The following is a 26,965-nucleotide window of genomic DNA, read 5'->3' as shown; positions in this document are numbered from 1 at the left end:
ACAGTACCAATTTGTTACTGATTGAATATATGCCTTGCTATCCTGTCTTTAACTCTCTGAATGGTCTCTCCGATGTAAAGTAACCCACATGGACATTCCTTTGCATATATTACACGATGACGATTGGCAAGTGTAGTAACCTTTGATTTTAATATCATACCCCTTATGTGGATGGGATATACTCTTGCCTTTTATCATTGAGTTACACTGTATACACGATAGACACAGGTATGACCCCGTGTTACGGGATCCCAAAAAAAAAAAAAAAAAAAAAAAGTTACTAATTGGCTAGGAGGGATATATTGGTCAGATCTGACCAATCAATCCCTTAATGTTCAACCCTTTCTATATGAGGATAAGGGGGGAGCTTGGAATTCACTAATAATCGGATAACTCTCTCTCTTGTTTAAGGATATTGTGAATACAGATGATACTGCCACACAGTTGGAATTCTCCTATCATTTATATGGTGATGCCTATTATCTGCTAAATGTGTACGTTCCCTTTTAAACTAATGAAGCTGGATAACCCCGCTTGACAAGCCTGGTATCCATTTCATTTAGTCTTACTTCACATTAATGTGGATCACTAAGAATTCTTTAAACCCTATACAGCTGGCTCCTAGGTATCAAATTAAACACCTCATGGGGGGTGAAAACTCTTGTAGTGTAATAATGGATTACGATCAGTATTTTTTATAAACAGATCACTCTCTACGTTTGTACCATTTATTTACAGTAATGTATCCAAAAATGAGATCTCCCTATTACTATACAAGACATTAAATTTCAGACCTGGGACTAAATAATTGCTATACTGATCAAACAATAAATTAGTGAAATGATAGTATTTAAGCCATGTGTGTAGCTCTGACCTTAGATGTGTGTTTGATCTGAAGAAGGGCGTAAGCTTGTGAGCCCGAAATGTAATGAACTTTTACACATTATGTAATGTTTGTTTGAACTTTGGTTCAATAAGGAAATTTTAAGTGCAGCAATCTTCTGGACTTTTTCTTATATTTTGGTCAGTGGGATGACCAGATCGATTGAATTCAATTGAAGACTGGGTGCGGCTTTCCTCTACTTTGAGAATTTTTGAAAAAAGGATTATAAGAAGGAACTTAATGACACCACTACATATGAAAAATTAAAGTGTAAGCCTACATTTAAATATAGATCCAGATGTAAAATACTAAATTAATCACCAGTAGGTAGGGTAAACTTAGTTAAAATGATTTATCTCCCCAAATTCCTTTACCTTTTTCGAAATGCCCCTTTGATTCCACCGGCTTCATTCTTCGCCAAAATAAAAAGTATAATATCTTCCTTTGTTTGGAACGGAAGACCCCCACGACTAGCTGTTGCCACCCTTCAGCTGCCCGTCACCCAGGGGGGCCTGTCCCTACCGAATTTTCAAATCTACTTCTGGGTGGCCATCCTGGTGACGGTCAGATGGTGGTTTTCCCAATTACAAGACAACCCAGCAGTGACCTTGGAGGCAGCCATAATGGGCTCATACTCCTCTCTCAGCAATGTGGTATTCAGGGGGGCGAGATCTCACCCTGGCATCACGGAGCTGATGCGCACAACCATCACTGTATGGAACAAAGCCAGGACCCGTTTTAGCTCTCCTGAGACATTCTCTCCCCACATTCCTCTCTGGGGCAATCCCAATCTACCACATCTGAACACCGTCCCAGACCCCCAGGTCTGGTCAAGGAAGGGTATAGTTAAATTGAAGCATATAGTTACCGGGGGTAAACTGAGATCCTTCTCTGATCTAAAAAGTGCCTATGCATTACCGGGATGGATGTTGTTTCGATACTACCAGCTTCGACATGCATATGGGAAACAGTTCCCAGCACAAATCATACTGGGATCAGACCCTGTGGAGGGACTACTAACTGCCAAGATCATAGATAAACCCCTTTCCTCCCTGTACTTCCACTTGTCCATAGCCCCTCCAAAGAAACTTGAAAAAACTCTAGCTAAGTGGAAATTGGACATCCCAGATCTATCAGAGGAAGATTGGGAGACATGTGTGTCTTCCTTTGTCACTAATATGATCTCGGCCAGAGACCGATTTATGCACGTTAAGTTCCTCCACAGGGCCTACTACACTCCTAAGAGATTGACAATTATGAACCCTAGCAAACCAGTAGTCTGCCCTAGATGTGATCAGAGATCTGCCTCCTTCTTCCATATGACATGGTCCTGTCCCCGCCTCGCAGACTATTGGTCAGAGATAGCCGACACCCTCAGCCGGGTTACCTCCCTAGAACTTGGAACAGACCCAAAAATGATGGCACTTAATATTTTTGACTCTAGGGTAAGGGGTAAATATACTAGGCTATTCCTGACTTATGCTACTTTCTATGCACGTAGGGAGATATTCCTCCATTGGAAAGACAATATGCCTCCCAGGGTGTCCTCATGGCGCCTAACACTAAACTCGGTGCTGCCATTATATAAGCTTACCTATGCCAACCGAAATTGCCCTAGCAAATTTGACAAAATATGGTCGGGATGGAGAGATGCCTAGGGCACGGAAGTGGCGGATGACCATTAAGAGATTGCTGTTGGACTTGCCCAGCAACAGTGTAATACTGCAATGATGTTCTGAATGTCTAACCATTGTTTGAGTTTTGTGATCTTAGCAAAGTTGATGAGGTCCTTCTTCCTTCACCCCCTGCCCCCCCCCCCCCCCCAATCCCTTTTCTTCCCCCCAGGATCTCCTTAAATAGCACTGTTGAAACCTACTACTTCCGAACTCATATCCTAATGTGATGTACTTTACCAGCTCTGCACATCTTTCTCCTGTTTGAATGTGCAGCCCATCTCTTTTGTGATAATTCATGCAATAACATCTCTGTAAACAACTGTGTATATACATCGCTTGTACTGTAAAAATTGAATCAAAAAAAATACTAAATTAAAAAAGCCCATAAAAAGGTGGATCATAAATAAAAAGGGAGTTTAGATATCTTATGCCCGATACCCCAAAAATACCAGTAATCTACCAAATCTCCAAGGTTCATAAGAACCAGACTACCAGAATCACCTGGGAGACCCATAATCAGTGGGATAAATTCCAAACTAGGGGAGTATTTGGATACTTACCTACAACCCTTAGTACAACAATATCCAGCTTATTTGCGTGATAGCAAACAATTGATCAACATGCTGGAATATTTTCGAGTAGACGACAACACTATCCTGGCCACAGTGGACGTGGAGTCGCTCTACATGAACAAACGTCAGGATGATGCTATAAGAGCAGTGAAATGGGCCTTAAATGAGAGGTCACAATTCGAACCGGTCCAGCAGACTTATTTTTGAAGCCCTTGAATTTGCCATGGGGAGTAATTACTTCTGGCACGATGGAAGTTTTTTCTGTCAACACAAGGGGGTCGCTATGGGGGCTAGATATGCGCCGAGAGATGGAGGTTTATAAGAGGTATATACATGACGTAATAATAATAATAATAATAATAATACGGAAGGGTAATGAGAGTTTAAAAGCTTTCCTAGAGGAAATTAATATAAACGCGTATAACATTTTATGTAAGGGTGGATGGGATCGTCAACAAATTAACTTTCTGGACCTGGTATTATACAAAAAAGAAAATAAATTGTTTACAAAAACATATTTTAAGACAACAGATAGAAATGGGTACATTCTAACCCATAGCTATCATCATCCAAAGTGGATTGGGGGTACCAAAAGGGCAATTAATGCGACTGTCATAATTGTAGGGATAAAGAGGAATTCAATTACCAGACTGACCTACTAATAGATAGATTTAAAGAAAAAAGATATTAAGATAAATCTCTACAGGATATAAAACAAAGTATCCAATATGGAAAAGGTTGAATTATTAAAGGACAAAACTATAAAGGGGAATGACCAGGGAGTGGTCTTCCTCACCAATTATAATAATTATAAGCAATAATTATAAGCAATCTGAAAAAGTGGTTACTAAACACTGGCCGGTCCTGCTGAGAGACCAAACTTTGGCATCTATATTGCCTAGGAAACCAGTATTTGTGTATAGAAGGGCACCTAATTTAAAGAGATAAATTGGAGGATCTGGCACATTGTGCACCAAAGAAAAGGTTTTTACACCTGCGGTAAATGTAAGCCATGTAGAACATTAAAAAATAGGATTAGACGTACCCTAACATTTCAATCCAATGTTACCCAAAAACAATACCCTATTAAAAAGCTAATTACCTGCCAGAGTAGAGTACTCACGTAACCTACCTCCTATCCTGCCGTATGCAGTATGTTGGCCGCACTACGCACAGGTTGGCAGTTAGATTGGGTGAGCACCTCAATAATATAAAGGGGTTCAGAAAGCATAGTCTTTCAAAACATTTTAGGTATATCACATAATAGAGACCCAAACTTTGCGTATCTTCTGGGGCATAGATAAAATAGATCAGTGTTTCTCAACTCCAGTCCTCAAGGCGCACCAACAGGTCATGTTTTCAGGATTTCCACTATTTTGCACAGGTGATTTGATCAGTTTCACTGCCTTAGTAATTACCACAGCCTTTTCATCTGAGGAAAATCCTGAAAACATGACCTGTTGGTGCGCCTTGAGGACTGGAGTTGAGAAACACTGAAATAGATAACCATTGGAGGGGTATAGATATACGTAAAGCAGTGTCGCAGAATGAAACATGCTGGATTTAAGAATTATGCACTAAGAGTCCACAGGGAATGAATATAAATATTGATATATATTGTTCTATAACCAACTATTAACCCACCGTGCAGATCCAATGGTGCTATAGTTTTAGTCTCAAACCGTGTTGCATGTTATAGCAAAATGATTTGTCTTAATTAAATGTCTAAATCTTTTTCCCCTTTTTGTTAAGTCCCCATTATTTAATATAAATTATATATGAAATTTAGAGAGGATTTGGCTGATTAAAGATTTAATGGTCTCTTAAATAATTATCCTATATTGCCACAAGATGGCGTAAGTAATGGACCACATAAGGGTTTTTTAAACATTGTAGTTTTATGTTTAATATATTAAAAACTTTACTCCCGTGCTATGGTAAAAGTGTATAGCTTGGAGTGCAATCACGTCACTTCCGTTTTTGAACTTTCGATCTGCGCAACGCACGCCGTCCCAGACCTACAGCTGTAACATTGTTACCGATTCTCCAGCACTATTGACAGTGCGCGTTTTAAAGATACTTTTTTGCTTGGGATTGAATAAAAAAACTCATTTATGAATTTACGCTACGAGTATCAATCTTTTCCATTCATCCTTATGTGAATGCACCATATGATCCAATCCACCGCGAAGGAGGCAACCTCATTAGCACCAAGACCAGAGGCAACGCTGCTTGAATGCGCTTTACCCCTGCAAGGGTGCATCTTTTTCTGGTGAGTGTGGAACAGAGAGGGGAGCATGAGTGGAATTCACCTATTTTGCACTTAAAGCGGAGTTCTGCTTAAAAAGAAAAATTAAAAGTCAGAAGCTACAAATACTGCAGCTGATGACTTAACCACTTCAATACCAGGCATTTTCGCCCCTTTCTGCCCAGGACAATTTTGAGCTTTCAGTGCTGTCACAATTTAAATGACAACTACGCGGTCATGCTACACTGTACCCAAACTAAATTTTTATCATTTTCTTCCCACAAATAGAGCTTGCTTTTGGTGTTATTTGATCTCCTCTGCGTTTTTTATTTTTTGCTAAACAAACTAAAAAAGACCGACATTAAAAAAAAAAAACAAAAAAAAAACGTTTTTCTTCGTTTTTGTTATAACATTTTGTTTTCTCCTTTACTGACGGGCACTGATATGTAGAATTGATGGGCACTGATAGGCACCGACAGGTGACACTGACAGGTGGCATTGATGGACACTAATAGATGGCACTGATGGGCAGCACTGGTTGGGCAGGTACTGACAGGTATTAATGCTGGGTACTAATTGGCACTGTGATGGGCACTGGCAGACTATTATTGGGGCACTGCTGGGCACTGATTGGCAGCTGAATGGCACATGCTGATAATCAATGTGCTGATTATCAGCACAGACCCCCCCTCTGACATGGAGAGCAGCTGATTGGCTCTCCCTGTCAGCGCAAACCGAGGAATGCCATTTACCGGCACTTCCTGGTTCTCTCGATAATCAGCTGTGATTGGTCTCAGCTGATCACATGGTAAGAAGCCTCTGTCAGAGGCTTCTTAACACGATCGGAGATGCGGCGTGTCAGACTGACACGTCGCACGCCGGCATGTTATCCTACTGGACATCATATGACGCCCAGTCAGGATAACAGAACCACTTCCCGGCCGTCATTCTGTTATAGGCCGAGCGGGAAGTGGTTAATAATCGGACACTTACCTGTCCCAGGGTCCAGCGTTGTGGGGGAATGAAGCCCCGCTCATCTCCCCCTCCTCTCTGCGGCGCCGGCATTGTAACTGTGGGCGCCCGGCTGCGGCTTCACAGCCAGGCACCCACTGCGCATGCGCGAGCCGCACCACGCGCCGTGACTGGCCGGGCAATCATCTGGGACCTGTGACGTGCCCCAGATGATTGCCGAGGGGGGAGGGGGTTGGGGGCGGCGATCTCCCTTCCGGTGCCACAGTGCGCTGGGAGGAAGTGGGAGCTAGGAACGGAGGAATCTTCTGTTTCAAACCGTAAGCTTGAATGATCAACTGTCGAATCCATTTAGAAATGGTAGCTTTTGACGCTGCCTGTCCTCTATTGGGACCCTCTGGCAGCACAAACAAAACATCCGTCTTGCGGATCTGAGTAGTTGCCCCTAGATAGGCCTTAACTGCTCTTACTACATCCAACGAATGTAGAGATCTCTCTTCCGGAGAACAGGGATCTGGAAAAAAGGAAGGTAGAACAATGTCTTGGTTTAAATGAAAATCAGAAACCACCTTCGGTAAAAAACTAGGTTGAGGGCGTAGTACCACTCTATCCTTGTGTATAATCAAATAAGGCTCCTTACAGGAAAGAGCTGCTAATTCTGATACTCTTCTAGCAGAAGAGATGGCCACCAGAAAAATTAATTTCCTTGTCAACAAGACCAAAGGAATCTGACTTATTGGTTCAAAAGGCTGTTTCTGTAACACAGCCAGGACCAAATTCAAGTCCCAGGGGTTTAGGGGCGCTTTAACCGGAGGATTAAGATGCATCACCCCCTGCATAAAGTTTCGGACCAAAGAATGTGAAGCAAGTGGCCGCTGAAATAATACTGATAAAGCAGAAAACTGGCCCTTGATGGTACTCAAGGCCAGCTTCATCTCTAATCCCATCTGTAGAAAATCAAGGATTCTACCTATGACATATTTCCTGGGATGCCAACCTCTGGATTCACACCAGGTTATATAAGCCTTCCAGACTCTATGATAAATCATCCTGGAAGCTGGCTTCCTTGCATTAATCAAGGTAGATATGACAGGACCTGAGAGCCCACGACTCTTCAGAACGTGGGTCTCAATAGCCAAACCGTCAAATTTAGCGTTTGTAAGGCAGGATGGAACACTGGACCTTGAGATAACAGGTCTGGGCGTACCGGTAGGGTCCACGGGGAACCCACCGTCATCCTTACTATTTCTGCATACCAAGTCCTTCTGGGCCAAGCGGGGGCCACCAGAAGTACCGACTTCCTTTCCTGCCTGATCCTGCGAAGGAGTCGTGGTAGTAGCAGAATAGGCGGGAATGCGTAAATCAGTGAGAACCGATGCCACGGAATCACCAACGCATCCGTCCCGCATGCAAGAGGATCTTTTGTCCTTGCCACAAATCTGTCTATCTTTTTGTTGATTTGGGATGCAAAGAGATCTACATCTGGAACCCCCCATCTTTGGCATCTGGCCCAAAAGACGTCGGGATGCAGAGACCATTCCCCTGGAAGTAACTGCTGGCGACTTAGATAGTCCGCCTGCCAATTTTCTATTCCCGGGATGAAAACTGCCGATATGCATGGCACATGCATCTCTGCCCAGACTAAGATCTGGTTCACCTCTTTTTGAGCAGCTCGGCTCTGGGTGCCTCCCTGATGATTGACATAAGCCACTGCTGTGGCATTGTCGGACTGGATCCTGACCGGACAACCCTGTAGCCTGATAGTCCAGGCTTTTAGAGCTAGATGTATCGCCCGGATCTCCAGAATGTTGAAGGGTAAGGTCCTCTCTGTCTTGGACCATACCCCTTGGACCGCAGCCTGTTCCAGAACTGCTCCCCAACCTGACAGACTGGCATCTGTTGTTACCACCGTCCAGGTAACCGGTAGAAAGGATTTCCCCTTCTGCAGGTTTTCGGGTATGAGCCACCAATTGAGGCTCTGACGCACCGCATGCGACAGGTGCATCGGAAAGTCTAATGCCTGAACCTTCTTGTTCCAGGTCGACAGAATACTGTGTTGCAGCATTCTTGAGTGAAACTGAGCATAGGGAACTGCTTCGAATGAAGACACCATCTTCCCTAGTAGCCTCATACAAAGGCGGACTGAGGGACCCTTCTTGGTCCTTACTGTCAGAATCAGCTCTCTCAAAGCAGTGATCTTTGCCTGGGGTAGAAATATTTTCTCCTGGCTTGTATCTATAATCAGACCTAAATACTCCAGTCTTCTTACTGGTTTTAGGAAAGACTTTTCCAAGTTGAGGATCCAACCCAGGTGTTCTAGATACCCGACTGTGGTCCTCAAGTTTCCATTCAAAGAGGCTATCGACCGGTCTATCAAGAGCAGGTCGTCTAGGTATGCTATGACGGCTATACCCTGAGCCCTTAATCTGGCCAGAGGAGGAGCCAAGATCTTTGTGAACACTCGAGGTGCAGTGGCTATCCCGAAAGGCAGAGCCACAAACTGGAAATGGCGCCCTCCTACCTCGAAGCGCAGAAACTTCTGATGAGCAGGAAAAATGGGCACATGCAGATATGCATCTCTGATGTCTATGGATGCCAGAAATTCTCCTCCCTGCAGGGTGGGAACTACTGTTCGAATTGATTCCATGCGGAAGGATTGAATCCTTAGGAATCGGTTCAGATCCCTTAAGTCCAGAATGGGCCTGACATCCCCATTTGGCTTTTGGACCGTAAAAAGGTTGGGATAGAAGCCCAATCCCTGGTCCTTTGCGGGAACTATCATAATGACCTCCTGCGACAAAAGTCGCTCTAACACTAGAAGGAGCGACTGCTTCTTCTCTGGGTCTCTGGGAACATTTGATCTGAGGAACCGAGGAGAGGGGAATTCCTGAAACTCCAGCTTGTACCCTAAGGTTACCGTGGAGATTACCCATCTGTCCTGGAAGTCCTCCTGCCAGAGCTCTGAGAACTGTCGCAGTCTTCCCCCCCACTCGAGTGAGGGGGGGCGCCCCCTCATGCAGAGGTCTTAGTGTTTTGCCTAGTAGGCTTCTTTCCCCAGGACTTCTTTTGTCCCTGGGGTTGACTCTTGTCTCTGGACCCCGATGGAGGCGGCCGTCGAGACTGCCTGGAGGCTGAAGCCCCCGGCGCTGGGGAAAGAGTCCGTTTGAAAGAGGGACGCTTACTCTTCTTCTTGACAGGTAAGAGAGTGCTTTTCCCACAAGAGATTCTCTTGATATAGTTATCCAAGTCCTCTCCAAACAACCTTGCACCACAAAATGGAAACCCAGCCAGTAGCTTCTTACATGGTGCTTCGGCTGACCAATTTTTCAACCATAGGATTCTACGTATATGCACCAACCCCAGTGAAAGACTGGAGGTTTGCACGATAGAATCTCTAATGGCGTCAACCACAAAGCATAAGGCCGCTGGAAGGTTAGCAAACCCCTGGGCCTGCTGTTCAGGTAATACTTTGATGACCTGCTTAACATGGTCTCTTAAGTATTGACAGACTCCAATCGCTGCTACTGCAGGTTGGGCCACCGATCCTGCTAAGGAGAAAACATCCTTCAATAGGGATTCCATCCTTTTATCTACAGGATCCCTGAGCATCTGAGCATTGTCTACAGGACAAGTCAGGCTATTATTTACGGAGGAAATGGCGGCATCAATAGCCGGTATTCCCCACATTTTAATAAACTTTTCTTCCATCGGATAAAGTGTTGAAAACTTTCTCGGGGAAAAAAACGTTTGTCTGGGTGATCCCACTCAGAATAAATAAGCTTTTCAAGTAAAGTATGAACAGGAAAAGCATGTGCTGCTTGGAAAGGTTTCAGTGACCCCAAAGCAGAAGAGGATTCTTTAGCAGTTTCAGGTATGGGCAACTTAAATGTGGAGCGGACCAATCCAGTGAGGATCTGCACTAAGACTTTCTCCTCTTGGGAAGTCGCAGAGGGTCCCTCTCCACCTGAATCCTCCGAAGAGGAATCATCCATCCCATCCCGATCCTCTGAAAGGGATTCATCTCCTTTATCCCAGAGCTCCTCTGTCTGAGGGTCTTGGGGAACAGAGGAAAGCCTAGTGCGTTTTCTTCCACTGAGTGAAGACGTAATCACGGCCATTAATCTTTCCTCTAGACCATTAATGGTTGAGGAAAAAACCTCTTGTGTAATATATACAGGGGCTGAAGTGCCAGAAGCAGGTGTAGCCCCTGACCCCGATGGCTCTCCTTGGCTAGCCGTCCCTGGCCCATCTTTAGGGGGGGAAGGATGCTGCCGACAGGGGGCCCTCAGAACCTAAATGAGATCCCCTAGTGTCTCTGGTTCCTGGGGTGCTTGAACCTCTTCTACCCATAGTGCAAAGCAACAAGGTGTGAGGTATACAAATGAACACTGCCTGCTGAGCGATGTAGTCTGGCTAAAAGCCTTGCTACCCAATGCTCAGTCTGGTGTTACTTCAGTAAATGCTGCCTAGGAGAATGCCTGTGTCCCACCTTACATGCGACCGTCAGCTCTGTGTCTCTCAGAAGGCTGAGTGCACCTGTACAGAGTGCCTTTAATAGCCTGCAGCTGGCCTGAGTGGGAGTCTAAGCACTCTGTGCTGACGTCCCGCCCCCTCCTCTACCGCCCCCCCCCCCTCGAGTTTTGAAAAAAACGAGCGCTTCCCGCACTGCCGACTCTCCTGTCATGCTTCCGGAGAAAGGCTGGGGATGGGGGGGGGGGGGGGGGGGGAGGGAGGGAGGCTGGTAACAAGATCTGCCTGAACGGCTATCTTGAGAGATGGTGGCAATTAGGCTGCAGAGCCCGGGTGGTATAACCACTTTCTAGACCCCTGTGGCCCCCTCTCTAGCCTGGGGGGGAACATTCAAACATGAGAAATCCCCCTTTCCACCTTACCTGTTTGCAGCCTGCTTGAGACGCTGGGACATAAACAGCGATTACAACACCTGAGACAGAGTCAGCATGTGTAGGTTTGTGCTCTTGGCAGCCCCCCGGTGGTCACAATAGGCATAGCATGCATTTACCTTAAAGGAGAAAAGCCACTAGAACTTTTCACAGACCCAATCTTCACCTCTCACGGTGGGCTCCGTTTGAAAAAAACCGTCAGAGACTGGGGCCCCCATCAGTAGGGGGATCCAACAGTTCTGGGACCGTAAAGCACCTCGCCAGAAATTAGGAAGTTTAAAGCCATTTTCTGATCTGCGGGGTCCAGCTCTCTAAAAAGAGAAGCATTACGGGTAAAACCTCGTTTCTTCGGACACGAGGCCCGGGTACCATTCAATTCGGCCATGAAAAGACACTTTGAATGGATCCGGTTCGCCTGGCTTGCCCCAGTATAGGATCTTAGGATATTCCCTTTGGAGCTCAGCACAGGACATCTTTACACGTCCATCACCTAAGACACTGGCGTAAAAACTGAGGTATCCCTGCAAGGGGGAGGGATTATATAGGGGGTTGAACTTCCTGATAGGGTGTGCCAGTGTCCAATCACCAGTGATACCTATATAACCCATCAGTAATTACTGTGGCTCTGTGTCCCGTGATGTTCGAGAAAGAAAGTATATTTCTGTATGCTGAACCTGCCTAAAAGCTTTTAATAGAGTCAAGACGTTTTTACGCTATGTGGAGCCCATTTTTTTCTGATTGCCACAAGACTCATCTTTGGAGTTACGAATTGTGGTAAGGAGGGATCGATTGGAGCTGGTTGGTGGATTTCCTGGTCACGGAGACCACTTAAGCCCATTTTGACTCCTCTTGTTATATGACACTGAGGGTCAACTACATTCGGTGAGTGGGGACCTTCACTCTACTTTCACGAGGTGTTTGTTCGGGAGCACATTGAACAACAAGTCACTCAGTGTGGGATTTACACGGCAGGAGCCTGTAATCTGGAAAATACGGTTTTCTTCATATTAACCGCCATAGGACTTATGAACACCAATTTACATGCTTTTGTGGTTTTTTTTGTTTTTGTGGTATACACAAATTATTTAAGGAGTTTAATGCTGCCAAATATTAGCATGCGCTGTTTGTTCATGGGAATACGTTTTTTGTGAATCACTATCAATTATTAGGATTTGAAACAGCTGCTGCAACTTCACATTATCAGTTATTCAAATCTTTGGTGTGAGCGTTTATCACATATAATAAGGCTTACCTCTGTGAATTACTCCTAAACTTGCACGGTTTAAGAGATATTCAGAGTGCATGCAGCCAATGACGTCATCGGCGCATGCGCTTTGAAGGTCTGGCTTACCATGCCGGACCTTCAGAGCCCGTGCCGATGACATCATCGGCTGCATGCACTCTGAATATCACCTAAACCGTGCATGTGTGGGAGTGACATCAACTCACAGCGACGGAGCCCGCGAACCCGGAAGAAACACTGGAAAAGATGTCAGCCGTCTCAGTGGTGTGCGGGCACCCCTGAGGGGCTTTGTTCTAAGGTAAGTATTTGATAATGAGCTAGTAAGCGATGCATATTAGCTCATTATGCCTTTGTCTTACAACCTCTTTAAGATGTCAGTCTGCCCCTACTGAACATGGTAATGATCGGATTTTTTTTTAAAATGGACCTACTGAGTACCCAGAATAGCAATATTGAACTCTGCATGATTGTTTTTGTTGCTGAAAGCCTGGCAAGGGACATTTTGGCACTGAAAATAAATATGAATTTTAAAGCACAAGTTCACTTTCATAATGTTACACCCATATTCAGATTCAAACATGTAATATGTTATGAGTAGATCTCCCCCCCGCTAGCTGTCACAGTTTAAAAAATAAAAAACGTGGCCACGTCACTCATTCACAGTGTCCTATGAACTACCATGGCACTGTGGGACACTATGGTAGTTCATTCTCTCTGTCAGATTGTATCTGCTTGTCCGTACGGGATCTGTAGGTACACAGATACACTGGCAGATCTGCATGGCATTCTTACTCTGAATGGTCTAAGGTTATCAGTGATAAATGTATAATGTTTGCAGTTGACACCAAGCTACGCAGTGGAATAATGTCCTTACAGGATGTCTCCAACTTACAAGCAGACATCAATGCACTGTTTAACTGGGCAACTGTGTGACAAATGAGGTTTAATGTTGATAAATGTAAAGTTATGCACTTGAGGGCTAAGACTATGCATCCATCTTACACATTGGGGGAGAGAGAATGAATTTTGCCCCTGCATAAGTCATTAGTAAGACCTCATCTGGAATATGCAGTTCAGTTTTGGGCACCAGTTCACAAAAAAGGATATTGGGGAACTGGAGAAAAAGCAGCAAACCAAGAGGCATGGAGGACCTCAGCTATGAGGAAAGATTAGATGAAGTTAATTTATTCTCTTTTGAGATGAGGAGATTAACCACTTCAGCCCCGGAAGGTTTTACCCCCTTTATGACCAGGCCATTTTTTTTGCTATACGGCACTGCGTTACTTTAACTGACAATTGCGCTGTCATGTGACGTTGTACCCAAATAAAATTGATGTCCTTTTTTCCCCCACAAATAGGTCTTTATTTTGGTGGTATTTGATCACCTCTGCGTTTTGGATTTTTTTTTTTGCGCTAAACACAAAAGAAAAAAAAGAAGAGCAACAATTTTGAAAAAAAAAAAAATATCTATATATATTTTTAATTTTCTGCTAGAATACATATCAAAAAAAAAATATATCAAATTTCTTCATCAATTAAGGCCAATATGTATTTTTATACATATTTTTTGTAAAAAAAATCCCAATAAGTGTATATTGATTGGTTTGCGCAAAAAAGTTATAGTGTCTACAATCGATGGGATATTTTTATGGAATTTTTAGTTATTTATTTTTAACTAATAATGGTGGCCGATCAGGGATTTTTAGCGGGACTGCAACATACAAATCGGACAACTGACACCTGACATTTTTACAGTGATCAGTGCAAAAAACATACATGGTTACTGTACTGACACTAGTAGGGAAGCATCATCAGGGGTGATCAAAGGGGCGACATCAGGGGCGATCAAAGGGTCAAGCGTGTCCCTAGGGGGGTGCTTTCTAACTGGTCCGCCGGACACGCTGATTGGCTCCCCCTCTGGCCAATGAGCGCGCCCCCCCCTCCCCCCAGAGCTACTGCACGAAACAACGTACAGGTACGTCGTTTCATGCAGCCGGGCCACCTTGGCGCACAAAATGTGTGGAAGGCGGTCTGGAGCCGGTTAAGGGGAGATATGATCAACATGTATAAATACATGAGTGGTCCATATAGTGAACCTGATGTTAAGTTATTCACTTTAGGGTCATTACAGAGGACAAGGGGGCACTCTACGTCTGGAAGAAAAGAGATTTATTGTTTTTTTTTTTTTTTTTTTGCCTTCCTCTGGATCAACAGACAGGTATAGGATTGTGTATATGGAGGTTTTTAATTTGTGTGTTTTTTCTTTCCCCCTCTGTTGGTTAAACTGGAGGGACTTGTCATTTTTAAAATAGACTATGTAACAATGGTCTGATTTACTAAGGGTTTATGCCAATGAACCATTAGGACCTTCTCTTACAGTCCTCCATGTTATGTGATAATGTAATGCTGGGATTCTGTACAAGCATAACACTGCTCCCTCCGCCTGCAGGGCAAGTATAGACACCTTACTGGTATATAGCTTAGAGGATCAAGTATTCTGAATATTAGCAACCTTATTTAAACAATGATATAAACTGTTCCACACACAAAAGTTTATATTTTCTTATTAAGTGGAGACTTTTCATGACAACCACCTACAAATATTGTAACCCTTCCATACCTTAAGTTCTTCTATTGAGTCATATGCGTTGTTCCTAATCTTTTCCTTTATTGTGCTGAAGTCCATTGGGTGTTTAATAATCATTGAGTAACCAGGAGCAATAAAATCTGTAACAGGGAATGCAAAAAAAGAGCTGGGGTCCTTTCTGTGTAAGTTAAAAAAAAAAAAAAAAAGGATTAAATGGATATACAATAATTAGAGTGAGTTTTCATACGTGTAAATACAAAAAAGTAATAAAGACACTTTGTAAAGTGCATTCAACTTAAGAAGTCAGAATTAAGGTACTCTACTATATTTAGTAAATTATGAATGCGGACTGCCTGCTGTATGTGGTACTAGATTTTGCACACTGCTGTCTCCCAATATAAATGTAAAATATTAAACTAAAATAAGCACGGTTTTTGAGGATCTGTGAAGTTTAAAAAGGTTTCATCTGTATCCTAACACCATTAATCAATTACTAGATTACACTGAAGCACGGGATATATATTTGGACTATCATAAGAAGAATTATATGAATACATCACATTATTGTATATTGGCACATTCTGTATTTATGTTGGCACATATTGCACAGGAAAATCGATACACCAAGAGATTGGATACAGTTTATATTACATTACTGTTTATTTGCATATTTTGTATCTATGTTGGTATTTATTGCACAGTAATGATACACCAATTCTGGATATTGTTAGTGCAGCACAAATTTACCCACAAACCTTCCTTCCTCTCCCCCTCTAGATCATGTCCCAGTTTTATTTGTTATTGTTTTTGTACTGAGAAACAGCTTTTATTACTGCCTGTGTGATCATCACCAGGCTTGTATAATTCTTGAAAGGGCAGCTGCTGAGAAATCAAGTTCTTACTAATGTAGGCAAGCTCCCAGATCTACATCCCCAAAGCACCTTTTCCCTACAGTGTGTGAGCAGATTCTTAGAAGACAAAAAGCAGCAATATTGTTTTGTTGGGCGAAAAAAAAAAAAAAAAAAAATCAATGTATGCACCTGGAGTGGGACAGAGAGGGGTGGGGTGAAGGCAGAGTATTTATAATCAAGTAAGGCGGACAATGCTTGTTGGGAATTTCAGCACAGAAAAGGCACTACATTGTCAGCCACACAAGTTAGGAGCACATTCGATTTCTGGCAGAAAAACAAATTTTTCTGTTCTTGCTGCATTTTCAGAGAGATGAAACATGAGAAATGGTGCATATAGGAGAGTTCTTCAAAAAGTTTCCGCACTTTTTTTAGACCCCATTTTTTTACCCAGATATGCTTTAAATATTTGCAGGGGCTATTTCCACTGGCAACAGCAATGAACATGGTTTCTAGCCCAGTGCATATCTTATTTCTCAAAGCATATGCAATATTTTTTTTTCTGCGATAACTGCACTAATGTCTGATTCAGAAGACTGACAACAGCGCATAGTACCTCAAGAGGCATGTGTATTCTTACATGAATGTGTGGCCTGCATCTCTTGCAGATCTGTGCAGTATTCTAGTGTGAAATCAGATTTGTGCACAGATTTGCAGGAGTTTCCTGTAACTAATGCCAGTCTGCTGTTCTCTACACTTGTGCAGGGTGACTGGTCTTGTATGTGCTCTCCAGTATTTTTCTGTTGTATGGGGAGCCCCCCTCCTTGTGTCAGTATTTTGTTGAACCACCTTTTGCTTTAATTACAGCCTTTAGTCTATTATGTCTCTACCAATTTTGCATATCTATACTTTGCAATATTTGCCCACTCTTCTTTGCAGAACTGCTAAAGTTTAGTTAAATTTGATGGTGACCTTTTGTGGACTGCAGTCTCTAAGTTATTCCACAGATTTTCAGTGGGGTTTAGGTCTGGGCTCTGACTAGGCCTTGCAAAGACATTCAGCTTTTTCTCCTTCAACCACTATGTGGTCATTTTTGCTGTGTGCTTTGGGTCATTGTCATGTTGGAAGGTAAACCTTCTTCCCACTGACAACGGGCAACAGATTTTCCTCAAGAATTTAACAATATTTTGGCACATCCATTTTTTTTCCCATCCTGACAAGTGCTCCAGTCCCTGCTGCAGAGAAACACCCTTATAACAGGATATAACCACCACAACAGTGTTATTTGGATGGTGAGCTGTATTGGATTTCTGCCAGACATATTGTTTGGTGATATGGTCTAAATTTTAATTATTTGGCCTCAACACCCTCTTCCATGTGGCCTCAGAATCCTCAAGGTGCATTTTGGCAAAGCTCAGTCATGACTGCATGTGGTCTTTCTTGAGGAGTGGCTTTTTTCTTTCAACCCTCCCAAACAAGCCACAATTGTGAAGAATTTGTAAAATTGTTGTCACATGCACACAATGACCACTCTTTGTCAAATTCCTGCAACTGCTACAGAGTTGCTGTATGCCTCTTGGTAGCCCCTGACACCAGTTTCCTCCTGGCTCTTTCATTCAGCTCTTTTCATGCTGAGCTAATCAAAATGACCACAGCTGATCACAGTTAAAAGTCAAATGGCTTTGTATGCCATGGACAAGTTGATTATCTACACCCAATTGAACATACAAGCCACCCGCGATCGCTCCACAGAGAGGCAGAATGATGATTTGCCTATGTAAACAAGGCAGATGCCCGTTCTGACAGGGAACACCACAGTGATCTTGTGTTCCTGCTAAGCAGGAACACAGACCTCTGTGTTCATCCAGTGAGTCCGTCCCCCACACAGTTAGCAAACACCCCTTAAGGACACACTTAACCCTTTGATCGCCGCTGTTTACCCCTTCCCTGCCAGTGTCATTAGTACAGTAACAGTGCATATTTTTAACATTGTTCACTAAGGTCACCGGTTCCCCAAAGTGTCAGATAGGTGTCCGATTTGTCCGCCGCAACGTCGCAGTCCCGCTAAAGAATGCTGATCGCCACCATTACTAGTAGTAAACAAACAAATAAAAAAATGCCATTAAAATATACCATAGTTTGTAGACGCGATAATTTTTGCGCAAACCAATGAATATACGCTTATTGGGATTTTTTTTTACCAAAAATATGTAGCAGAATACATATTGGCCTAAATTGATTTAGAATTCAGATTTTTTTACTTTTTTTTTTTTTATTGGATATGTTTGATAGCAGAAAGTAAAAAATATTTTTTTTTTCCAAAATTCTATAGCACAAAAAATGAAAACCACAGATGTGATCAAATACCACCAAAAGAAAGCTCTATTTGTGGTAAAAAAAGAGGACATCAATTTTATTTGGGTACAGCATTGCACGACCACACAATTGTCAGTTAAAGTAAGGCAGTGCCATATCTCAAAAAATGGCCTGTCCATTAAGGAGGTAACACCTTCTGGGACTGAAGTCGTTAAATAAACATGTTATACTTACCTGCTCTGTATAGTGGATTTACACAGAACAGCCCAGATCCTCCTCTTCTTGGGTCACTCGTCGGCACTCCTGGCCCCCCTCCTTTCTGTAAAGTGCCCCCACTGCAAGCAGCTTGCTATGGGGGCATCCAAGCCAAGCCGCAGCTCTGTGTGTCCATTCAAACACGGAGCCGTGGTTTGGCCTCACCCCCTCTCTTCCTGATTGGCTTACTGACTTTGATTGACAGCAGCGAGAACCAATACCGCCACGGCTGTGCCTCAGCCAATCAGGAGGGAGAGGCACACAGTAGGTTTTTTTATCTTAATGCATAGAATGCATTAAGATAAAAAGCCTCCTGCCTTCACACCCAATTAAAAAAAAAAAAAAAGTAGATCTGATCCGGATGAGTTTATACACGCGTGTTTTAACTAGTTTTTTTGATGCATTACTGGATGCATTCCTGATGCTTTTTTTTCTTCTTTTCCCTTTTTTTCCCCCACTTTACTGGGGTCTGTTGTGTTTTTGATGCATTTTTTTATGCTTTTTACAGTGTTCCAGTACAGTTCTGTGCAGGAAAAAAAGGCAGAAAAGTTGTACTTTTTCTTCTAGAACAGAAAAGCATTGGAACACACTGCACTGGTGGGAACTATGCCATTAAAACCCATATAACCTACCTTCCATGTGTTTTTGGTGCAGAAAAAAAAGCACTGCATGTGAACATTGTGCAAGTGTCCTTGCAATAATTGTCACCACTATACAATTAGTAAATAAATTCGAATGTGTTTTGGGAACACCTTACCTTTGTAGCTGCCTGATGAGCTGATTCAAAGCTTCTTGCAGTGGAGTCTGCTCTTCTACATGGGAGAAAAAAGAAGTAATATACTTTAAATCTAAGGTTCCAGTGCAGAGTTGCTTTAAAATATTAGCTAAAGCACCTTAGCACGATTGCACTAAAGAGGGTGAATGGGAAGTACTATATAACTGGAGCATTCACAACCATATAAGTGGCCCACCTGTCAGCAGCACTGTGTAAAAGGGTAGCCAGATATTTCCTAGGGCACAGATGTGAACCTACAGTAGTGTTACAATGGGTTTGACATTCCTGAGCTTATTTGGATTTTTGCACGCTATACGGGGCACATTGTTAATTATTCAGGCCTGACTGGTTGAATCATATTTAGGGAGGGAAGCTGTACATCACAACCATCGAGTAGCACTACGTAGCAGACCCTGCATCTAATGAACAAAAATGGATATCTGACACCCATTTCTTTCCTTTATTTTAACCTGGTAACCCTGCGAATAACACTTCCTGTCCCTGAGTGGCTATGCTCATTCTTCCACTGAATATATGGAGGAAGTCATTGCTGTATCCCAGGCTGGAGTTGAAACATGTCTTTCTTTTCATCTCCATTAAATGGGGTGGCGAATAAAGGTTTACAAAAGGACAATAACATTTGTACGTTTGGTTCAATTCACAGGAAGGAACATGGTACCTGCTGAAAATATTAGCCTGAAAAGTGAAAGCTAATGCAGTCAATACTGGGTAAAAGGACTGTTAAGCTGCAATGTGTTAAATGCATGCTGTCACAGAAGGGGGCTCAGGGGATGCTTAGGAACATGTTAGCCCCTAAATATGGGTGCAACATTTAACATGTTCCAAAAAGGTGAACCTAGACTAAGTTTAAAAACTCCTTCTGAGGGACTGTGGAAGTGATTAGCTGGCTGCACAACCGCCGCAACATTATCAACTGATAGTAAACATTCAGCTTGTGAAATATGTGTAAAACCCCCCAGCTTCCACCAACATATGCCTTACGTTGTTGGCAGCAAAAGGGTTTAACATATGCACACCGAAAATACACCACACTTTCCAATGCTAACAAAGCACATGACATGAGACTTTGCTCTGCTTTCATCAGGTATGTCCTTCAAAAAAAAGATACTAGTTTAGGCTGTGGATTGGGGCGAATCATGAATTTAACGGTAGTCCCTGCCTGCCTTCATGAACTGCACAAATTGCATGTTGCCTAGAAAGTATCAGACTCGCTTGATCCCTCTGATATACTATGAACCACAAATCAGTTAACACCTCAAGGGTGACATATAGCCAGATTATGGACTTCTGTTGCTAGAATGTATAACTGTATAAATATTGAGAATATTTTTATGGGTAGCTATAATAGTATCGTTCTTTACCTTCTGGTTTCACTAGGGAAGAATCTTGAACAGATATCGCTGGTAAATCAGGTCTAAGTGGTGAATGAAGTGTATGTCCATCATCAGGGTCACTTTCACGTTGACTTTTCTCTTTCTTCTTCTTATCATCCTGGGAACATGATATTGGAAAAAAAAAAAATAAATTGGATTTTAAAATGTCAAAACTTTTTCTTTTTAGGATTTTGCAACGTGGATAATAAGGTGGAACTTCATCCAAAAGGGGAAGGTTCTGCTCTTCCTCCTTCTCCCATCGGCCATCTTTGGATATTTGGATTATACTTTATTTGGGGGGGGGGGGGGCGGCGGGTTTTGACAGGTACCCGCTCGGATTGCCTAGGCAATCCAAGCAGAAGTCTCCCCCCCCCAATCTGCAACCTTCTAGGACCTGTGACGTGTGAGGGACCATCCACAAAGCGCAGCTCGTGCACAAGCAGTGGGCAGTTGGCTAAGAAGTCGCAAGGAGTCACAGCCAGCTGCCCACAGTTAGTATGCCATGGTCCGAAGACTGGTGAAGAAACCAGCTTGGGTGAGGATGGCGCTGGATCCTTGGACAGGTAGGTTTCCGTTTAATAAAAAAGTCAGCAGCTACAGTTTTTGTAACTGCTTACTTTCAATTTTTGCACATCTAACTGAAGCTCCTTATTCAAGTGATTATAAAAGGTTGTTTTTTTGTACAGAGCAGTCCCAATCCTCTTACTGGGTCCCCTGCTGGTGCTCTTGGCTCCTCTCCCCCTACTAAATGTCCCCAATAGCAAGCCTCTTGCTATTTGCTCACTCCCGAGCTGCGCTCCTGTGAATGGACATTGTCTATTCACACAGAGCGCAGCTTAGCCACCTCCCTGCTCTCTCTTCATTGGCTCACTGGTATTGCTGACACTAGAGAAAGACCCAGGAGAGCCACTGCACCCAGAAGGTTTTTTTTATCTTAATCCATAGAAGGAACCATATAAATTAAACAGTGTGTGTTTAGTATCCCTATAATCCATTCTATTTCTTTATGTGGATGAAGACACTGCAATTATTATTTTTTTTTATTAAAACACCACACACACGTAAATTTTCTTAATCGATATACAGCTGTCACGTGACCCAGATCTTTCCCAGCCTGTCTGCAGGGAAACATAAGAAGGAGGAGCTTCTAGGGAGGAGGGAGGAGGTTATCATTTACCACTGCGTATACACCATGTGAGACTCTACAGTCACATGGGCTGCTCAGACATGATAGGGAGGAAATGCTCAACATAGAAATTCACTGAAAACGGAGCATGTGCAGAGTTGCCAAATACCTGAATTGGGGACATGAACAGAAGGTAGGAGATAGAGAGCAGCAGGTTTTCTGCAGAATACAGAAAACTAATCTCCTTGTGAGTGAGTATGAACAGCATGTAATACAGAATTTGATAGTTGATCATCTTCTAGACCCCAGAGCCTAACAGAGTACCTGACACTGCCTATTTCTGTCACAAGGGATGTTTACATTCCATCTGATAGCAAAAAAAAAAAAAAAAAAAAAAAAAAAAAAAGTGATCAGAAATTTAAAAGGGACAGTGTAAAAATAAAAAATGTTTTTTTTTAAAGTGGCCCATCTCTCCGTGCTAGAGTGCAGAAGTGAACGCAAATGTAAACAGTGTTCAAGCCACACATGTAAGATATCGCCGCGATCGTTAGAGAGAGCATGAATTCTAGCACAAGAGCTCCTCTGTAACTCTAAACTGGAAACCTATAGAAATTTTTAAAGCGTCATCTATGGGGACTTTAAAGCTCTGTAGTTTGTCACTATTCCACAAGTGTGCGCAATTTTTTAAAGCAGAACATGGGGGGGGTTGTGTAATATGCAGGGGGGGCCTGTGTAATATGCAGGGCAGGCTGTATAATGTAAAGGGGTCCAGAAGTGCGGGAGCTGTGTAATTAAAGGGGTTCAGATTATCTTCATTTATTAGCAGGTAAATGCGGCCTCCATACATTTACATACATCGAATACGGCCCTTAAGTGGAAAAAGGTTGCTGACCCCTGCTTTAAAGGTAAAAAACCTTCTGCCTTTAGAACCACTTTAATTTGCTCAAACTCCACTGTTAGAATGCAATTTGAATTGGATGTATTAAATTCATGCTCAAAATAGGTAAGACAATTTCCTGATTCTTATGAAAACGCAAAACCACCTTCGACAAGAATGACAGATGATGATGCAGTACCACCTTCTATCGGTGGAGAACTAAAAATAGCTCCCTATAGGAAAGAGCTACCTGCTCCAACAATCAAGTGATTGCCAAAAAAAAAAAAAAAAAAAAAAAACAGCCCAAAATTCAAGTCCCATGGACACGGGGAGAAAAAAGGGAAAGTTCTGCTTTAAGGCCTCCTTCCCCACTCCTCTATGACATTTGTCAATTTTTGACAGGTACCTGCTCCTACTTTCACTTGGCTCTCCTTCCCCGCAGTCTTCTGAGAAGTGTCACAGGTCCCAGAAGCCTACGGGACCATGCGTATGCACAGCGGGCACCTGGTTGCGAATCTGCAAGCTGTCACATCCGGATGGCCACAGTTAAGTTCCCAGCGCCCCTCGGGTGAGCACAGCGCTGGATCCTGGGACAGGTGTCTGTTTATTACGTTTTTGTAGCTGATGATTTTTAATTTTCAGAAAAATTAGCTCCTCTTCAACAGGACACCATATGGACTCCCCACGCACAAAAGTGCATATCAACAAAATGAGAGGCAATTGGTTTCTGGAAAGAAAATGCCAAAGCCAATATCTGGTCCTTAAGGCAAAATTAAGTTTCTATCCCCGACTGGAGGAATGCCAAAATGTGACCAATAGTATTTACAGGGATAAAACTTCCTGGTCTGACACCAGGCCACATATAGTATCTCACAAAAGTGAGTACACCCCTAACATTTTTGTAAATATCTAAACAAATGAAAGTGCAGCGCAAACTGTTAAAAGCATTAAATAAAAAGTCCATCTAGTAAGACATATATTAAATTCTTCTTGGCACAAACAGACTGGTCCCCTTTTCCTGCGTCTCAGATGTCATATACAAAATCGTATGGGTACGCTTACCGGAAAGGATGGACCCCTTAATTACAGGGGGTCAGACACGCCTGGATGAATATCTGATGGGCGGCTGCCTTAGATCTCGTCTGCGGTGGTCGGTCAAACAGTATATCTGAAGTGAAGCCGTAACCTGGGAACTCATCACATGTATCTTCACTGTGCAAATCCTGCATCCTCTGGTGACAGATCTGACCATTCCCATCACTGACTGACGGGAGTCAGCCCACATCACGGAGCTGGTGGATGTTAGAGACCTTGTGTTCCTCCACCTTCTGTTTGAGAATGCCCCACAGATGCTTGATTGGGTATAGGTCTGGAGACATGCTTGGCCAGTCCATCACCTTTACTCACAGCTTCTTTAGCAAGGCAGTGGTCGTTATGTTGGGATACTGCCCTGCAGGCCCAGTCTCCGAAGGGAGGGAATCATGCTCTGCTTCAGTATGTCACAGTACATGTTGGCATTCATGGTTCCCTCAATGAACTGTTGCTCCCCAGTGCAGACAGCACTCATGCAGCCCCAGACCATGCCACTCCCACCACCATGCTTGACTGTAGGCAAGACACTTGTCTTTGTACTCCTCACCTGGTTGCCGCCACACATGCTTGACACCATCTGAACCAAATAAGTTTATCTTGGTATCATCAGACCACAGGACATGGTTCCAGTAATCCATGTCCTTAGTCTGCTTGTCTTCAAACTGTTTGCGGGCTTTCATGTGCATCATCTTTAGAAGAGGTTTCCTTCTGGAACGACAGCCATGCAGACCAATTTGATGCAGTGTGTGGTGTATGGTCTGAGCACTGACAGGCTGACCTCCCACCCCTTCAACCTCTGCAGCAATGCTGGCAGCACTCATACGACTATTTCCTAAAGACAACCTCTGGATATGATGCTTAGCACATGCACTCAACTTCTTTTGTTGACCATAGCGAGGCCTGTTCTGAGTGGAACCTGTCCTGTCAAACCGCTGTATGGTCTTGGCCACCGTGTTGCAGCTCAGTTTCAGGGCCTCGGCAATCTTCTTATAGCCTAGCCCATCTTGATGTAGAGCAACAATTCTTTTTTACAGATCCTCAGAGAGTTCTTTGCCATGAGGTGCCATGTTGAACTAACAGTGACCAGCATGTAGTACCAGTAACACCAAATTTAACACACTTACTCGCCATTCACACCTGAGACCCTGTCACATGACACCGGGGGAAGGAAAATGGCCAATTGGGACCAATTTGAACATTTTCACTTAGAGGTGTACACAACTAGATATCAATTTGATATACTGATCCAAGTCCTCACTGAACAGTTTCCCATGAAAGGGAAAACCCGCTACAGTTTTTTACAGGGCAGATCTGCTGAAGGCCCCTTTGCTCTCTCGGGTTCGGAATCTTTAGCGATAGATTCCACCATCTGACCTTCCTCAAGCTCTACTCCGACCACCTCCTAATCAATGTCCACCCATTCCTCTTTTACCCCTGGAAGGGGTATTGCTGAAGGTGACCTCGCCCTGCTTTTTACCGCCCTTTGACATAAGGTAATCATACTTGCAATTTCACCTTCCAGGCCTGTCAAAGAAGCAGCCAAGCCATCCTTGGTGACATAAGCCGATGTTAATGCCCCTGAAGTGGCTACAATGCCAGAGAATACGCAGTGGCTCTGATGTACCTGCCACCTCAGGTACTTTTGGAGATGCAAACACAGCAGGACTGTGGTTGGTGTCCTCAGGACCTGACAGTAGTCAGGCCCTTCATGGTTGTGCTTCCGCCTTCCTGGAAGACATTCATAAGCGAGCTGGACAATAGGGCTGTGCCTAGCTGGCTTCCCTCCCAGCAAAGGCTAACTTAGCACACACAACAGCACAGAGGATTCCTGAGCTGCCAGCATCCTTCCCTCCCAGAGGCAGTATTCCCATGCAAAGGCAAACCAGCACCTGCTCTGTGATCCTTGCAGCAGCGCTAGACCAGCCTCCTTTGTCCCAGAGAGCCCTAAACAAAAACCGGCTTCTTATCTTGACATACTTCTGGCCATTACAGTGCATGCACACGCCGCCAAGCGCACGCCTCCCTGAGTGCTCGCATGAAACAGTCGGCCCATTAGATCTCCCTTGGGAATAAATAAAACAGGTGCACAGAAAGCCCCACATAACTGGAACAGCATATCAGAGGCACACAGAGCACTACACTGCCCCTACAGATCACATAAGGGAATACCAGCTAGGTAACAACATGATTCCCTCTTAACGGCCAGATTCACCCGCCTCAGGCAACATGACCCTGCCAAGACAAGGACCCAGCCTTCACCCATCATGGTGAGCTTTGACACTCTGGACCTTCAGGGACTCGGTCTCCCTAAAATCGGGGTCCACTGCCCTGGACCTATACAGCACTCTACAGGAGCACCTTGGTCAGTACCGAACTGTGCAGGTTTCTGTATGCGCCGGGTCCAGCGTCAAATAGTCACGTTACAAGCAAGGCCCCACTGAAATCCGACTTCATCGTAGAGAGGCCCAGGTCCCATCCATCTAAGCATCCTAGTCATAAGAATGGATCCGGCCAACCAAATTCCTGATCTGTGCTGGAATCATTTGAGAAATTGGCTATAGCACACAGAAAGTTGTACTTAAAGTGTTACTAAATCAACTAACCCAGTAATATGAAAATAGTTCATCCACCCCCCCACAGTGCCCCCAGCTTACAAATCTTCTTTTTACATTAAAATACTGCCACTATATACCTTTTTGGATGATCTGTATACAACGGTTGTTACATTATAAAACTGCACACTTTCTCCAGTGCCGAGTTCAGGTAGGAAAAAATTTCCACTACAGCCTGTATACACGCCCACATGTGTGATGTCAATATCATGTGACCTGGCTAGCTCTGAGAACAAGTAAATGTTCTCTCCAGCATAAAAAACACAACTGAGCATGTGCAGGGCGGCTACCCTGCCTGTGTTAGCTGGCCTTCCCCAGATAGACAGTGCAGGAGGGGGAGGATCTATGCATGCAGGAAAAAAACAGCCTTTTCACACAATGCAGAAGATTAACCCCTTAAGTTCCACAGTGAGTATAACAAGCAAGCTATACTACATATACAGACTGATTTTACTGTTGTGGGTTTAGTAACACTTTAAGTGACAATTACCTTAAAGACATTGGTGAAAAAGTGGGAGGGGTCTTCCTGTCTGTTTGGTCTGCCAGTGTCCATTCACCTATAGGTGGTGCATAACCCAGGCAGTCATAAAT

At 43.6% G+C, this 26,965-nt stretch overlaps 1 protein-coding gene across 2 annotated transcripts in view; it reads right to left on the bottom strand.

The window, feature by feature from the left end:
- BRD7 (bromodomain containing 7) overlaps positions 1-26,965 on the bottom strand; it is an 84,287-nt gene that overhangs the window by 43,508 nt on the left and 13,814 nt on the right. For both annotated transcript variants that reach the window (XM_073604990.1, XM_073604991.1), the window contains exons 4-6: positions 20,656-20,785; positions 19,256-19,310; positions 15,113-15,257 (exon numbers count right to left, since the gene is read on the bottom strand). In XM_073604990.1, coding sequence (XP_073461091.1) covers positions 15,113-15,257; positions 19,256-19,310; positions 20,656-20,785 — 330 coding nt within the window. The remainder of the gene's footprint in view (positions 1-15,112; positions 15,258-19,255; positions 19,311-20,655; positions 20,786-26,965) is intronic.

Source organism: Aquarana catesbeiana, linkage group LG11, assembly GCF_042186555.1.
Source record: "Aquarana catesbeiana isolate 2022-GZ linkage group LG11, ASM4218655v1, whole genome shotgun sequence".
Lineage (NCBI taxonomy): Eukaryota > Metazoa > Chordata > Amphibia > Anura > Ranidae > Aquarana > Aquarana catesbeiana.
This window is presented reverse-complemented; position numbering and strand designations above follow the sequence as displayed.